Below are 13,393 nucleotides of genomic sequence, written 5' to 3'. Positions count from 1 at the left end.
TCCCTCGGCCAGTCTCGGCCCGTGGGGCTCCGCCGACCCGTGGGGACCCCGTCCTGGTGGCACCGAGGGGCGCAGGGACAGGCGACGCCGTGAGGACATCGCTGCCCTGGTGGTGTTTCGCCGCTCGTGGATGCCAGCAAAAACCAGGGCACGGTGGGTTTGCTGCCGCCGGCACCAGCTTTGCAGCAACCAGGGTGCTGGATGTGATCGTCAGGAGGAGGGAGGAGAGCTGAGGGTGCTCAGCACCCGCTGAGCAGGCGGGTGCCATCAAATGTGTCAAAATTCGCGTTGCCCTGAAAAAAATTCAGATGCCCTGTGCTGCGCGCTCAGGCCGTGAGCTGCCCAAGCCTGCTCTTGCCAAGCGCCGTCGCAGCCCCTTCCACCGCCCGTGGGTTTGCTGGGGGCACGTGCGGCCCTGTGGCCGGAGCCAGCCGGAGCGGGGACCCGCTGCAGCCCCAGATTTGCAAGGGCTGCTGTGAAGGGGGGGTGCAGCGCAGGACCCCCCGCTTCGGCCCCCAAAACATACGCGCATGGGGGAGGCCCGGAGGAAAGCAGCCGGGGTTAAGCTCCCTGCGTCCGCAGAACTGTGCGGGAGACGGGGCGAGCCCCCGGCCCCGGCGGGGAAGCACGGGCCATGCACCAGGATAAACGCCTGCGCAGGCAAGAAAAAAGGCACGTGGGACGGTGCTGGCATGATCATGTGTGCGTGTGCACATACATGTGTGTGTGCATGGACGTGTGCACGTGCGAGCTGACCCGCGGGCAAACGCATGGCTCCCCAGCGATGCGCCTGGAGAGGCTGCATCTGCGTGTGTGCGCGCACGTGTGGCGGCCGCACACGCGTGCGTGTGTGCGCGAACACCGTGCAGGGCGACGCTCTGCCGCCTCCTGCTTCCCGCTCACACACGCGTGCACGCACGTGCATGTGGGGTTTTTTTGTGCACGCCCGGCTGCTGTGCAGCGCCTGGCCCCACGCAGGTGCCCGTCCCCAGGGTGCCAGCGGCCGACGCCGCGGGGGGGAGCACAGGGGAGGGGAGCGTGTCCCAGCGCCCAGCACCGGCAGGAGCCCCCCAGCCAAGCGGCACCGGGTGCTCGCCCTCTGCTCCCGGCCGCCTGAGGCCTGACGCTCTCGCCACGCCTGGCTGCAAGCCTCGCCCGCAGCCCCGCAGCTGGAGGAAGCCACCCCTCGCGCGCCGCTGCCTCGTGCCGCCCCTGGCCCCGGATTGAACAGCGCCGGCATCGCCCCAACACCTCCCGGGTCGGGGTCATTCGCAGGTGGGATACAGCACGGGACACAGCACATGGAGAGCGTGCGGTAAGCATGGTGCAAGCGTGCAGAGAGGCTGGGAGCGCGCAGGGAGCGAAATGTGAGTGTGGAGCATGAGTGGTGAGCATGGAGGGAGCGTGCCGTGAGCGTGCAGTGAGCGTGCAGACATGCAGCAAGCATGCAGAGCGTGCAGTGAGGCCAGCAGCATGCAGGGAGCGAAATGTGAGCGTGGAGCATGAGCAGTGAGCACAGAGGGAGCGTGCAGCAAGCGTGCAGGCATGCAGCGAGCATGCAGAGCGTGCAGCGAGGCCAGCAGCGCGCAGGGAGCGAATAGTGAGTGCAGAGCATGAGCGGTGAGCACAGAGGGAGTATGCAGTAAGCGTGCAGTGAGCGTGCAGCAAGTGTGCAGACATGCAGTGAGTGTGCAGAGAGCATGCAGAGAGTGCAACAAGCACAGAGACGCCGTGTGCCAGGCATGCAGCAAACATGCAGAGGTCATGCAAAGGCCTCGAGGCAAGCACACAGCGGGCAGCAAGCATGCAGGGAGCACGCACCAGACACGCAGAGGATGCAGCGACCACGTGTAGAACATGCAGATGACACGACCTGCAGCCCACACACGGAGAGCATGCACCGCACATGCGGCGAGCACGCAGCAAACAGGCAGCACGCATGCAGCGAGCACGCGGCCGGCAAACACAGCTGCGAGCGCTCCAGCACCCCGCGTGATGACGGGGACCCCCCCGGGCTGGGCGAGCTCCCGGCTGGCCCTGGGTGTCCCTGCTGCGCCAGGCACCCTTGGGTGGCCCCCCTGGGGCTGTGGGTGCCGACGCTGCCGCCCTGTCATTACCAGCTCGGTGACCTACATGGTGGCGTGCGCAATTTTGGAGGCATGTGGCTCCTCTGCCCGGAGCCGGAGCCGCCCGACGGGTGCCAGCGGCCAGCGCGCCCCACGGCACCTTCCCCGTCCCTGTCCCCCGTGCCCCGTCCCCATCCCCTGTCCCTCCTCCAACCCTGGGAGCCAAAACCCTGCAACCCCCCCGTCCCGCAGCACCACGTCTGCCCCCCCTGCCAGCCTGGGCTAATTGGGGAGCCCTCGTTAGCCGCACTCCAAAGGTGCGGGGCGCCCGGTTTTCCCCGGCTGCTCTGCTTGCGAGCGGGACGTGGGAGCAGCCGTCAGGGCCCGGCCAAAGCAGGAATTTGGGTGGATTTGGAGGGGCAGTGGGGGCAGCCGGGACCCCACCGTGGTGGCCCCACGCCAGGGTGGCACCGGTGGCTGTGGGGGGCTGCAACCCCTGCGGCGAAGCATCCGCATGCAGCGGGGGGAGGAGGAGAAGCTGCGTGGGGGGGGCAGAGCGTGAGGGCAGGGCCGGGGGGGCCGCATCGCTGGGCGGGGGGCTGACGCGGGGAGCCCCGGGGGAGGCAGCTGCGGCGAAACGGGGGGCCCACTGGGTGCGCAATGGCGGCGGCGGGGCGAGCAGCCAATGTGCGGCGCGGCCGGTGAAGTCATGCACCGCGGTGCTGCAGCCATTGGCCCCGGTGCTGCCGCTCAGCGCAACGAGCGCGTCTGTTCTCAGCTTAGGCTGGCGTCACGCGAGACGGGGGCGGCGGGGGGGGGCACCCACAGAGTGACGGCCTCCCACGGTGCCACCGACCCTGGGGTGGGGGTCCCGCTCCCGAGTCCCCCCCCCTCCGCCGCTGCCGGCCGCATGCAGCAGGACCTCGGCGGCCTGCAGCGACGGAGGGACGTGACCCCGTGCCCTGCTTCCCCCTGCGGCGCGGGCCTGGCTGCGGGGCTGAGCACTGCCCCGCTCGTGGCACGTGTGGGCTGGGGGGGATCAGGGCCAGCCCCCCGCCCGCAGCTGTGGGGCCACAGAAAATGAACAGGGAGCCGGATATCCCTGTCCCCGGGTGCGGGGGGGGCACCCCAAAGGGGTGTCCCTGGCCCTGGGTGCAGTATGGGGTGCCCGGGGGGGGGTCCCTGTCCCCCGGGTGTGAGGTGGGGGGTGGTTGGGGTGCCTGGGGGGTGCCCTCACCCGCTGCTGCAGTGCAGGGGGGTTTGGGGGTGCCCCTGTTTTTGGGTGCAGCGGGGGGGGCTCTGCCTCTGGGGTCAGTGCAGGGGGCAGGGCTGGGGGTGTCCCCATCTCTGGGCACAGTGCGAGGGGGTGCCGGGGGGGGGGTCTCTGTCCCCGGGTGTGAGGTGGGGGGTGGTTGGGGTGCCTGGGGGGTACCCTCACCTGCTGCTGCAGTGCAGGGGCGTTTGGGGGTGCCCCTGTTTTTGGGTGCAGCGGGGGGGGCTCTGCCCCTGGGTTCAGTGCAGGGGGCAGGGCTGGGGGTGTCCCCATCTCTAGGTGCAGTATGGGGTGCCCGGGGGGGGTCCCTGTCCCCGGGTGTGAGGTGGGGGGTGGTTGGGGTGCCTGGGGGGTGCCCTCAGTGCACTGCAGCAGGGGGGTTTGGGGGTGCCCCTGTTTTTGGGTGCAGCGGGGGGGGCTCTGCCCCTGGGTTCAGTGCAGGGGGCAGGGCTGGGGGTGTCCCCATCTCTGGGTGCAGTGCGAGGGGGTGCCGGGGGGGTGCCCGGGGGGTGTCCCCGTCCCTGGCTGCAGCCCGGGGGGGGTCCCGGGGGCGGGGGTGCAGGGAGCCCCCCCGGGGGGGTGTCCCCGCCCCCCGCTGCAGCGCGGAGAGCGCCGGGGGAGGGGGGGGGGGAGTGTCCGGACCCCCGGAGCAGCACGGGGGGTGCGGGGGGCGGGGGTGCCCCGGGGGGGGAGGTGCCCCCTCCCGGGGCGCAGCGCGGGGGGTGCCCGGGGCGGCGGCGGGGGCGGTGCGGGGCGGTGCGGGGCGGGCCGGGGCGGGCCGGGGCCGCTGCTATAAAGGCGGCGGGGGCGGCGGCGGCGCGTCCCCTCCCGGCGGCGGCGCGGAGCGGAGCGGGCGCGGTGCGGGCTGCGGTACCACCAGCAGCGGCGGCTCTGCGGGGCCGCGCCGGTGAGCGCGGGGCGCCGGGGGGGCCGGGGGCTCCGTGCGGGGCCGCAGCCGCCTGACCCCCCCCTCCTCTCCCCGCAGGTCTCGGCCACCCCCCGGACTCCCCTCCGGCTCTGCCCGTCCCTCCGCCACCCCCCCCTCCCCCCCCACCGCCCCGGTTTGTTATTTTTTTTTTTTTTCCGCCCCCCCTCCCACTTCTCCCAGCAACGCCGCCCCCCGCCGCCCCCCCCCGCAGCAAGATGGTGCAGAAGAAATCCGAGATCCCCGGGTTCCACCGCTCCTTCAAGGTAAGGGGGGGCTCCGCTCCCCCCGGGGATGCTGCGGGGGGGGCCCCGGCGCCGGGCTGCGGGCAGGGCCGGTGCGGGCCCGCGGCGGCCGGATCCTGCGCTCCGCAGCGCCGCATCCCCGGCGGGGGGGGGACACGAACCGCCCCCCCCGACACCCCCTGAGGAGGGAAGCGCCGGGGGTGCTGCCACCCAAACCGCGCAGCGGGGACCCCCCTGTCCCCCCCGACCCGGGGGTCGGGGCGCTCCCGGAGGGGGGGTCCCCCGTGTGTGTCCCCCCCCGCCTCGGGTGGGTGCTGGGGTGCTGCAGCAAGGCTTTGCTCAGCCCGCTGCAGCTCCCACGAGGGTCCCCCGTGGGGTGGGGGTGGGGGGCTGCGCCGTCCCCCAGCTGCACCCATTCGCCCCTAATCTGCAAGCGGGGTGCCAGGCTGCGGCAGGGGGTGGGGGGCTGCGGGGGGCTCGCCGGGCCCAGCCCGGGACCTGTTGTGCAGGCGCCTGTTGAGGGCCAGATCCTGGCAGCGCGGTGCTGGGCTGTGCCCGGGGGCCCGTTAGGCCCCTGCCCCGTCCCACCGCATCCGGCGCGGCCGCTGTCACGGTCGGGGGGCGCGGGAGGGGGCCGGCTCCTGCTCCCCTGGACGCTCGCCCTGCTCCCAGCCCGTGGCCGAGCGGCTTCGTGGGATCTTTGTTCAGTTTGGCTCCCGGCGCTCCGAGGGATGCTGGGAGATCACCCGAAACCTGCCCGTCTTATTTTAGCTGCCACCTAATCCTGCTTTTAAGGCTTTTGGCTGGGGTTCGGCTCCCTCCCCACCACCCCCCCCGGGTGGCTGGGGACAGGGAGGGGGGACACGACACCTCGGATGCGCTGACGGAGCCAGCGCGCAGCGTCCGCCCCGCGCCTCCCATCCCCCAAACCTTTTGTGTGCGGGTGCTGCGGCAGCTGGCAGGGCCCTGTGCCCCCCCTGTGCCCCCCCGGGAGGCCTCATCCTGCCCGCGGTGCAGGGACTGGGGCCGCAGCCGCTCGTCCCGGGGGGCGGCCACCCTGGGGCGGGGGCCGTGGCCTGCAGCCGGGGGGGCTGGCAGCCAAAGGGCAGTGCTACCCTCTGTAAATTCCAATTTTTTTTGGGGGGGAAGCTGGCAAAACGCTGGGCAGGAGCGTTTCGGCCCCGGGGATCTGGAGTGGTGCTTGGTGGGGGGTGCTCCTGGCGTGACACCCCCCCGTCCCCGTCCCCGCACGGCGGTAGGGGCCTCCCCGGCCCCCTGAGAGCCACCCCGGCACTTTCTGGCTGTTTCTGGCGGCGGTGGCCGGGGTTCACTGCTCCTGCGACGCGCTGGGGCTGGCAGCCGGCCCGGGCACCGGGGCACCGGGGCGGGTTTGGGAACGCCGCCGGGAGCTGCCACCTCCACCCAAACAGATTTCGTAACCCTGGAAAGGATGGGGCCCTTTCGCCTGCCCGGCCGGGAGCCCCTGCTGCTGCCCCGTCCCACGGTGGGGTGGCTCCGGGGAGCGGCGGGCAGAGGGTCCCCATGTCCCCTTTGGGGAGCTGGGACCGGAGCCACCGGGGCTTGGGGTGGGGGAGGCAGCGGTTCCCATGCGCTTCGCCCCTCCGGGGTTTGGGGTGGGGCCCGATCCTGCCGGGTTCAGGTCCCTTGCAGCCCGGTGGGCACGATGTTCAGCAGAGCCAGGCTGCGTGTGCTCCGGCCCACCGTGACCTTGCGGGGAGCCGGGAGGACGTGGCGCGGTGGCTCTGGAGCCTGTCCTGCCCTGTGGCTTTTTTTTTCCTCCCCCTCCCCGCTGTAGTTCAGGTCTGGGTGGAGGTTTGGGGTTGGGTTGGTGCGGGCGGCCCCAGCTTCTCTCATCATCCCCCGCGTGCTGGCCTGGGGCTGCTGGCATGGAGGCATGACCCCGCAGCACCATCCCTGTCAGGAGATGTGGTCAAACCCTTCCTCCTCCTCCTCCTCCTCCTCCTCTTCTCATGGCTCTGCCTGGGGCTCCACCGTGTCCCTGCGGCAGCAGCACCGCGAGCTGGTGTCCCGCACCGGCGGGGCAGGTGAGCAGGGAGCGTGCCGGGCTTCGTGTCCGTACCGGGCGGCTGATCCGGCGGCTGCCATCTCACTCCAGTTCTTGGCCCCACAGGGACAAAACCCCTTCGACCTGGAGTTCGACCAGTCCAACCACCTGGAGCCCGTCTTCAACTTCGAGTGCCCACCCCGTCCCGGTGAGCTGCGGGTGCCCTCCTGCGGGGCTGCGTCCCGGGGGGCTCCTCCCGCCCTCGCCCCCGGGATATCGGCCCCTTGTGTTACCCCGAAGGCTTTGGGGGGCTGCCCCGGGGGTGGCGATGCTGGGGGAGCGTGGGGCGGATGGGGGTGACTCAACGCTGGTGGCTTTGCTCCGGTGCAGACATGCCTTCGAGTGAACCCATTGATATCCCCGATGCCAAGAAAAGGAACAAGAAGAAGAAGCGCTGCAGAGCCACCGACAGCTTCTCCGGCAGGTTCGAAGGTGAGCGGGGCTGCCCAGGGACCCCGGGGGTCCCCCCCGGCCTGGGGCCCTCCTGGCATCCCCAGGCTTGGGGACAGCCTGGGGAGAAGGGAGAGCCGCGGCGTCCCGTGGTGCGGCGGGGCGGTGGCTCAGGTGCCCTCTCCCCTGCCAGATGTTTACCAGCTGCAGGAGGAGGTGCTGGGAGAAGGGGCCCATGCCAGAGTGCAGTCCTGCGTTAACCTCATCACCAACAAGGAGTACGCGGTGAAGGTAGAGCTCGCTGCTCGGGGCTGCAGACCTGGCTCCCTCCCACCCCCTGCCTCAGTTTCCCTTTCCGCCCTCCACGTCCCGGTCTCTCCCGGCTCCCGCGACCATCCGGCGCTGGCACAGGACGCTGGTTTCATGGCCTGGAGGGGAAGGAGAGGGGCCGGAGCGTGGCAGGGCCAGGACGTGCGGGTGGCACATCGTCCCCCGCCACTGCCCAGCTCTGGGACCTTGGTCAACCCCCTTCGCCACGGTCCTCTCCCCGTAAATTAGGGCAGGCGGGAGATTAAATTAACGCTTGCGACGCGTCTGGGGACTCGGGGCGAGCAGGGGGGTGTGGCACTGGCAGGGTGGCCAGCTCCCGCTTGCCCCGGGGGGGTCTCCATGCCCCTGCAAGCACGTGGGTGCTGGAGGGGTTCAGGAGGAGCCGGCTGCTTTTGGGGTCGGGGGCGGTGGTCCCATGGCCCCACACCCCGCAGGCTCCCAGCCACGGTGCGGGGGGGCTGGGGGCACGTGCAGCCACGTGCAAGGGGGACTTGGCTTCCCCCATTGCCCCGGGGGGGACCTTTGGGTGCCCCAGTGGGGAAACTGAGGCAGCGGGGAGGGCTGAGTGGCGGCGGGGGGGCTCTGGGCGCCCCAAAGGGCGGGGGCCCGTGGCAGCACCCAGCTCTCCCCCCGCGAGGCTGTGGGTGGGGACCCCCTGCCCGCCCTGGGGCACGTCCGCTGGGCGCCCACCGTGCCAGCGCCCGGCGGGGCGAAGGGCCCTGCTCTGCCGCGGCAGCGTCACGTGGGCCTTGGCCGAGGCGCCGGGAGGGAGCGGCTTGGCACTGCCGCCGGGAACAGCCTGTTCTGCCGCCTTAACCCCTTCGGACACCCCCCTTCTGCCTCCGCCCGGCCCCGGGGGTCCCCAGCAGCGGCTGGGCGGGGGTCGGGGGCTGGCAGCTTCACGCCAGCGGTGCCTCTCCCTCAGTCTCCCCTCCTTTGCGTTTCAGATCATCGAGAAGCGCCTGGGACACATCCGCAGCAGGGTTTTCCGGGAGGTGGAGATGCTCTATCAGTGCCAGGGTCACAGGTACCGCGGGGCAGCCGCCGCGCCCCCGCCACGGGCACGGGGGGGGTGGGCTGAGGCCGGGCTGACGCTCGGGACACCTGTGGGCTGCAGCCAGGCCGCCCTCCCCTCGGCCGCGCAGGCCGGCACCGGAGCATCTCGAGGTGACGGTTAAGCAGTTTGCCATGACAACGGGGGCCACGGCGGCCAAGTTGGAGCGGCGCCGAGGGGCGAGCCAAGCCTCTGCGGCGGCGTTCGCCGTCCCGCCGCGGAAAGCTGCTGAGCGGGGCTGGTTCTGGGGAGGGGCGAGCGAGCCAGGAGGGTCTGCGAGCAATTAGGGAGCGGAGCTGGGCGCTGAAAGTCCCTCTCCCCCCTGGAATGCGGCCGGGGGGCCCTGGCCGTGTGGTTTCAATCACTGGAAACCCAATTTTCCTGTCCCGTGTCCACCCCTGGGACCCGTGCTGGCTGGGGGGCTGCAGGGAGCGGGGGGGCCCCGGGAGGTTTTTGGGGGGATGCTGGGCTGACGCTGCTGTCCCCACAGGAACGTCCTGGAGCTGATTGAGTTCTTTGAGGAGGAGGAGAGGTTTTACCTGGTGTTCGAGAAGATGAGAGGAGGTGAGTGTGGTGCCGGGGCGGGGGAAGCCGGGGCGGTGGGAGCCCCCACGAGCCCCCGCTCTGCTCTCGCCCGGTCACAGGCTCCATCCTGACCCACATCCACCGGAGACGCCACTTCAACGAGCTGGAGGCCAGCGTGGTGGTGCAGGATATCGCCAGCGCCCTGCACTTTTTGCACAACAAAGGTGAGCGGGGATGCCGTGGGTGCCACTGTGCCCTCCCGGGGCGATGCTGCGTCCCTGCATCCTCCTGCCCGCGGGACGGCACCGGCCCGGGCGCGCAGGGTCAGGCCCAGCTGTATCACGAGGCTTTTCATGGGGCAGAGCCTGTTCCTCCGGTTTGGCCGGGGCTCGGGGCCAGCAGCAATTTTTGCCCTTCGCCATGGTGCAGGCGGTGATTTGGGGCAGGGAGGGAGGGTTCCCTGTGCCACCCCCAGACCTTTCACCATGGAGGTCTTGGGAAGGGGCGTGGATTTTTGCCCTCATGGTCTCTTCTCCCCTCAGGAATCGCACACAGGGATCTAAAACCAGAAAATATTCTGTGCGAGAGCCCGGACCAGGTGAGCGGGGAGCAGCCGGGGTGGCTCAGGGGTTGCTGCGGGGGGTGCGGGTCCCGGGGGGGGGATGCTGCCGCAGCAGCGCACGCAGTGGTGCGAAGCACGACGCAACCGGGCGCAGGCGAGTGGCTGGGGCGTGCGAGCGGGGCTGCAGGTCCCCAGGGGGCTGCCGGGGGGGTCACTGGCTGCTCCGTCCCCTCCCCGCAGGTCTCCCCGGTGAAAATCTGCGACTTTGACCTGGGAAGCGGCATCAAACTCAACGGCGATTGCTCCCCCATTTCCACCCCGGAGCTGCTCACCCCGGTAAGCACGCAGACCCTGGGGAGGGGTGGGCTGTCCATGGGGGATGTGGGGCTGCCCCACGGGCTTTGGGGACGGGGCCGCAGGCGGACGCCCCCCCGCTTGCCGCTCCGGTCGCTGCGCGTCCCCCCCGCCGCGGCGGCGGGCGAGGTGCGGTTGCATAAGGCGGGGGGGCCGCGGCGGGGGCTGGCGCGCAGCCCGGGCTGCCGCTGGCCCTAGCAACAGCCGGCCCTGCCGGAGGCGGCCGCTCGCAGGGAGAAGTGGGTCAGGAGAGAGGTTGGGGGGGCCGGAGGGGGCCACCGTGGTTCCCCTGGTCATGGCTGTGAGGGGTCTGGGCCCCCCCTGCTGCGGGGTGCTGCTTGCGTGTGATGCAGACCCAGCCGGGGGGGCACCCCAAAAGCTTCTGGGGTGACCCCCGTGTTGCGAGGAGCCGTCCCACCTTCCGGGGGGATGCCGAGCCTGCCCTCCCCCCGCAGAAAGCCCCACTCCTCTTATCGCCAGCAGCAGGGCCCCCCGTGCAGGGTGTTGCCCTGCACCCCGGTGTTTTTGGGGCGCTCACGTGCTAGGGAGGGCAGAGCCCGGCTGATGCGGGGTGCACAGCAGCAGAGGTGAGGGCCAAAACACACCGGCCCCCTCGTTCCTCCTCATTTACCCTCCTGCTGGGGCAGGGGCTGCATTCCTGAGGTATCCTGAGTTTCCCCGTTCTCAGCAACGGGGGTGGAGGGAGTGGCTGCCCCGGTCCCTGCAGGGTTAAAGCCCTGCTGCAGGGTGACGGTTGGGGTTGGTTTTTGGTTTTTTTTTTTTTTTTCCTGCGGTGGCATCAGCTGCTGGGGCTGGTGAGGCCTCTCGTTACGGGGTGATTATCTGCTGGCTGCAGCTTTTTTTCTCCCCTCGTCACGAGGCCCGTGTGGGCTGCGGATCACGTGAGCTGGAAAGCCCCAGAGTCCCAGGAGCGATAGGGGAACGGGGCCGCTGGCCCTCGCCTCTCCTTGCATCAGTGTTAACTCCTCCGGCACTGGATCCCGCGCCCGCTGCGGCGGCAGTGCCTGCGCCGGCAGCCCTGCCCGCGTCAGGCAGGGGAGCAGGCAGAGCAGGCTCGTCCCCGCCGCCTGCCCGCGGCGTTTTGCGGCCGCTCCCGGGTGACGGGACGGACACTGCCCCGCTGAGCTGGTTGGGTGGCGGCGGCAGCGACGCCGTGGGGTGCGGGTCTGGCCTCCCTGCTGCTGCCCCGAGGGGTTCCCAGGAGGGGCTTGCACCCCTTTAGGGGTTTTTTTGGGGGGTGGCAGGCCCTGTTGGGTGACCCCCGGAGGGGCAGGTGTGTGGCATCCCCTGCGTGGCGGGGTGTGGTGGGAAACCTGGGGTGGGGGCGATCTGCCCTTCCAGCAGCAGACCTGGGGAGCAGCCGTGTCTGCACCCTCATTTCAGGGGGTGCAGCCCCGTAGCTCCAGCAGAACCCCCCGCTCCGTCCCCCCAGCCAGCACGGCTGTGCCCCGTCGGTCCCCGATCCTTTGGGGCCCCCGTGCTGGGGCTCACCCCCGCCTCTCCCCGCAGTGCGGCTCTGCCGAGTACATGGCCCCGGAGGTGGTGGAGGCCTTCAACGAGGAGGCGTCCATCTACGACAAGCGCTGCGACCTGTGGAGCCTGGGCGTCATCCTGTACATCATGCTGAGCGGGTACCCCCCCTTCGTGGGCCACTGCGGCTCTGACTGCGGCTGGGACCGGGGCGAGGCGTGCCACACCTGCCAGGTGCGCGGCGGACCCTGGCATCGCCGAAACCCGCCACCGGTTTGGCAGCACCGCTCCCGGCTCAGCCCCTTTCATTTCTTCCCCCAGAACATGCTCTTTGAGAGCATCCAGGAGGGGAAGTACGAGTTTCCCGACAAGGACTGGGCGCACATCTCCTTCGGAGCCAAAGACCTCATTTCCAAACTGCTGGTGAGAGATGCCAAGAAGCGGCTCAGCGCGGCCCAGGTCCTGGAGCACCCCTGGGTGCAGGGGGTGAGTGCTGCTGCCCCCCCCCCGTTCCCGAAAGCCAAGGTGGGACACCCCCCGCAACGGGGTGCCCGGCTCTGACCGGCTGCGTTTCATTGCAGTGCGCCCCGGATAACACCCTGCCGACCCCCATCATCCTGCAGAGGTGAGCGTGGGTGACCCTGGGATGGGGGGGGACAATCCCAGTCCCCCCAAATCCTGCCTCCTCTCCCCGGCGGGCTGCTGCCCACTCTTGCTGCTTTTCGGGGGCTCTGCCGCAGCGCGCTCTGGGCAGCGGTTGCGGCGCGCAGTTTGGGTTTGAGCCGTGGTTTTGGTGCCTGACCGGTCCGGCGTGGCACGCGTGCAAGAGGGGACACCCCGATATTTGACCCCAACCTCCCTCCAGCCCCCCACATCCCCCTCTGAGCCCCTGCCTCCCCGCAGGAACAGCAGTGCCAAAGAGCTCACCACCTTTGCCGCCGAGGCCATCGCTGTCAACCGCCAGCTGACGCGGCGCGACGAGGACGAGGAGGAGGAGGCGGAGGAGGAAGCACGACCCATCATCATCAAAGCTACCTCACGGGCCATGCAGCTCTCCCCACCCTCCGAGTCCAAGCTGGCCAAGCGGCGGCAGAAGAGCAGCCTGGCCAAGGCGGTGGCCGCCGGGCAGCACCTGGTGGCCCCGCTGGTCCTGGTGGCCGACCAAGCCTGAGCTGTGCCCCTCGGACCTGCTGTACCCCATGGCCCCCCTCCTCCTCCTTTCTTTCTTTCTTTCCTCCCCCGCCCCTAAAGCCCCCACCGTTTCTGGCTAGTGACAAGATCAGGACTCGTCCCTGTGGCTGGTTTCCAAGGCTTTGCTGATCTTGTAGGTCTGGAGGTGGGAGGGTTTGTTTAAGATCTTTTATTTTTTAAGGTATTAAATCAAGCGTGAGGTTGCTTCACCCAGGGCACACTCAAGGACATCTGACAGACACACGGACTTTTGTTTCCCGACTCTTGGTTTCTCCTTTGACATTTTTTTCGCCCCCCCCCCCCCCCCCCTCCCCGACACCAAAGGACTCTTTGTATCTGCGGCTGCTTTGACGATTTCAGCTCATTTCATACTGTGAACAAAAGACCCTCGGTCACGTTTTCAACAACAGGAGTCGCGTTTTAACCTTGTCCCTCCCCTCGGAGCTGCAGATCTTTCCCCGATGTTGGGGCAGATCCCACGAAACGCCCCTCCCGGGGGGCCGGGAGGCACCTCCCGGGCGCGGGGAGCCCCTCCGTCCCGGCTCGGGGGTGTCCCCAGCTGCGCTCCGGGGGGGATGCGGTGGGCATTGTGCAGGGAACCGCTCGGGCTGGGGAGAGACGGTGCCAGCGAGGGAGCAGTGCCCTGTCCCACCGAGCCGCCCTCTCTCCTCGGCAGCCTGCTTCCAGAATAAGCTATTCACCCCCTTTTTTTTTTTTCTTTTTTTAATTATTGTTGGTTTTAAACTGCTAGCTGTGCTTCTCTACAGGGCACGGAGAAATGTCTTCCTTTCCTCCCGTGCTCCGGCCGGCAGCTCCCCGCGGGTAAGGTCAGAGCCGGGGGGATGCACGGGCATCTGGGGCCGTGCTCTTGCGCCGGGTTGGGTGCTGCACCCCTGGTTTT

General features: G+C 69.8%; 1 protein-coding gene across 2 annotated transcripts; it reads left to right on the top strand.

Annotated features, from left to right (window-relative positions):
• The first annotated feature begins 4,439 nt into the window (after window positions 1–4,439).
• MKNK2 (MAPK interacting serine/threonine kinase 2) lies at window positions 4,440–12,899 on the top strand. 2 transcript variants are annotated; one of them, XM_075723591.1, is made up of 13 exons: window positions 4,440–4,530; window positions 6,662–6,743; window positions 6,926–7,027; window positions 7,179–7,276; window positions 8,263–8,342; window positions 8,860–8,933; window positions 9,014–9,118; window positions 9,437–9,492; window positions 9,697–9,792; window positions 11,341–11,535; window positions 11,623–11,787; window positions 11,883–11,926; window positions 12,205–12,899. In XM_075723591.1, the coding sequence occupies exons 1-13, from the start codon at window positions 4,483–4,485 to the stop codon at window positions 12,470–12,472; spliced, it is 1,413 nt and encodes a 470-aa protein (XP_075579706.1). In that variant the 5' UTR covers window positions 4,440–4,482; the 3' UTR covers window positions 12,473–12,899. The 2 variants fall into 2 exon arrangements, with proteins under 2 accessions (XP_075579706.1, XP_075579705.1); XM_075723590.1 differs by lacking the exon at window positions 4,440–4,530 and adding an exon at window positions 6,310–6,575.
• Window positions 12,900–13,393: the final 494 nt, after the last annotated feature.

This window comes from Pelecanus crispus, chromosome 20 (assembly GCF_030463565.1).
Source record: "Pelecanus crispus isolate bPelCri1 chromosome 20, bPelCri1.pri, whole genome shotgun sequence".
Taxonomy (NCBI): Eukaryota; Metazoa; Chordata; class Aves; order Pelecaniformes; family Pelecanidae; genus Pelecanus; species Pelecanus crispus.
This window is presented reverse-complemented; position numbering and strand designations above follow the sequence as displayed.

Excerpts from the sequence above, each read along its gene's own strand:
- MKNK2 (XM_075723590.1), top strand. The coding sequence starts at position 6,501 with ATGGCTCTGCCTGGGGCTCCACCGTGTCCCTGCGGCAGCAGCACCGCG. Across the intron at positions 9,119-9,436 it reads GCACTTTTTGCACAACAAAG|GAATCGCACACAGGGATCTA; the intron begins GTGAGCGGGGAT and ends TTCTCCCCTCAG. Across the intron at positions 11,927-12,204 it reads ACCCCCATCATCCTGCAGAG|GAACAGCAGTGCCAAAGAGC; the intron begins GTGAGCGTGGGT and ends GCCTCCCCGCAG.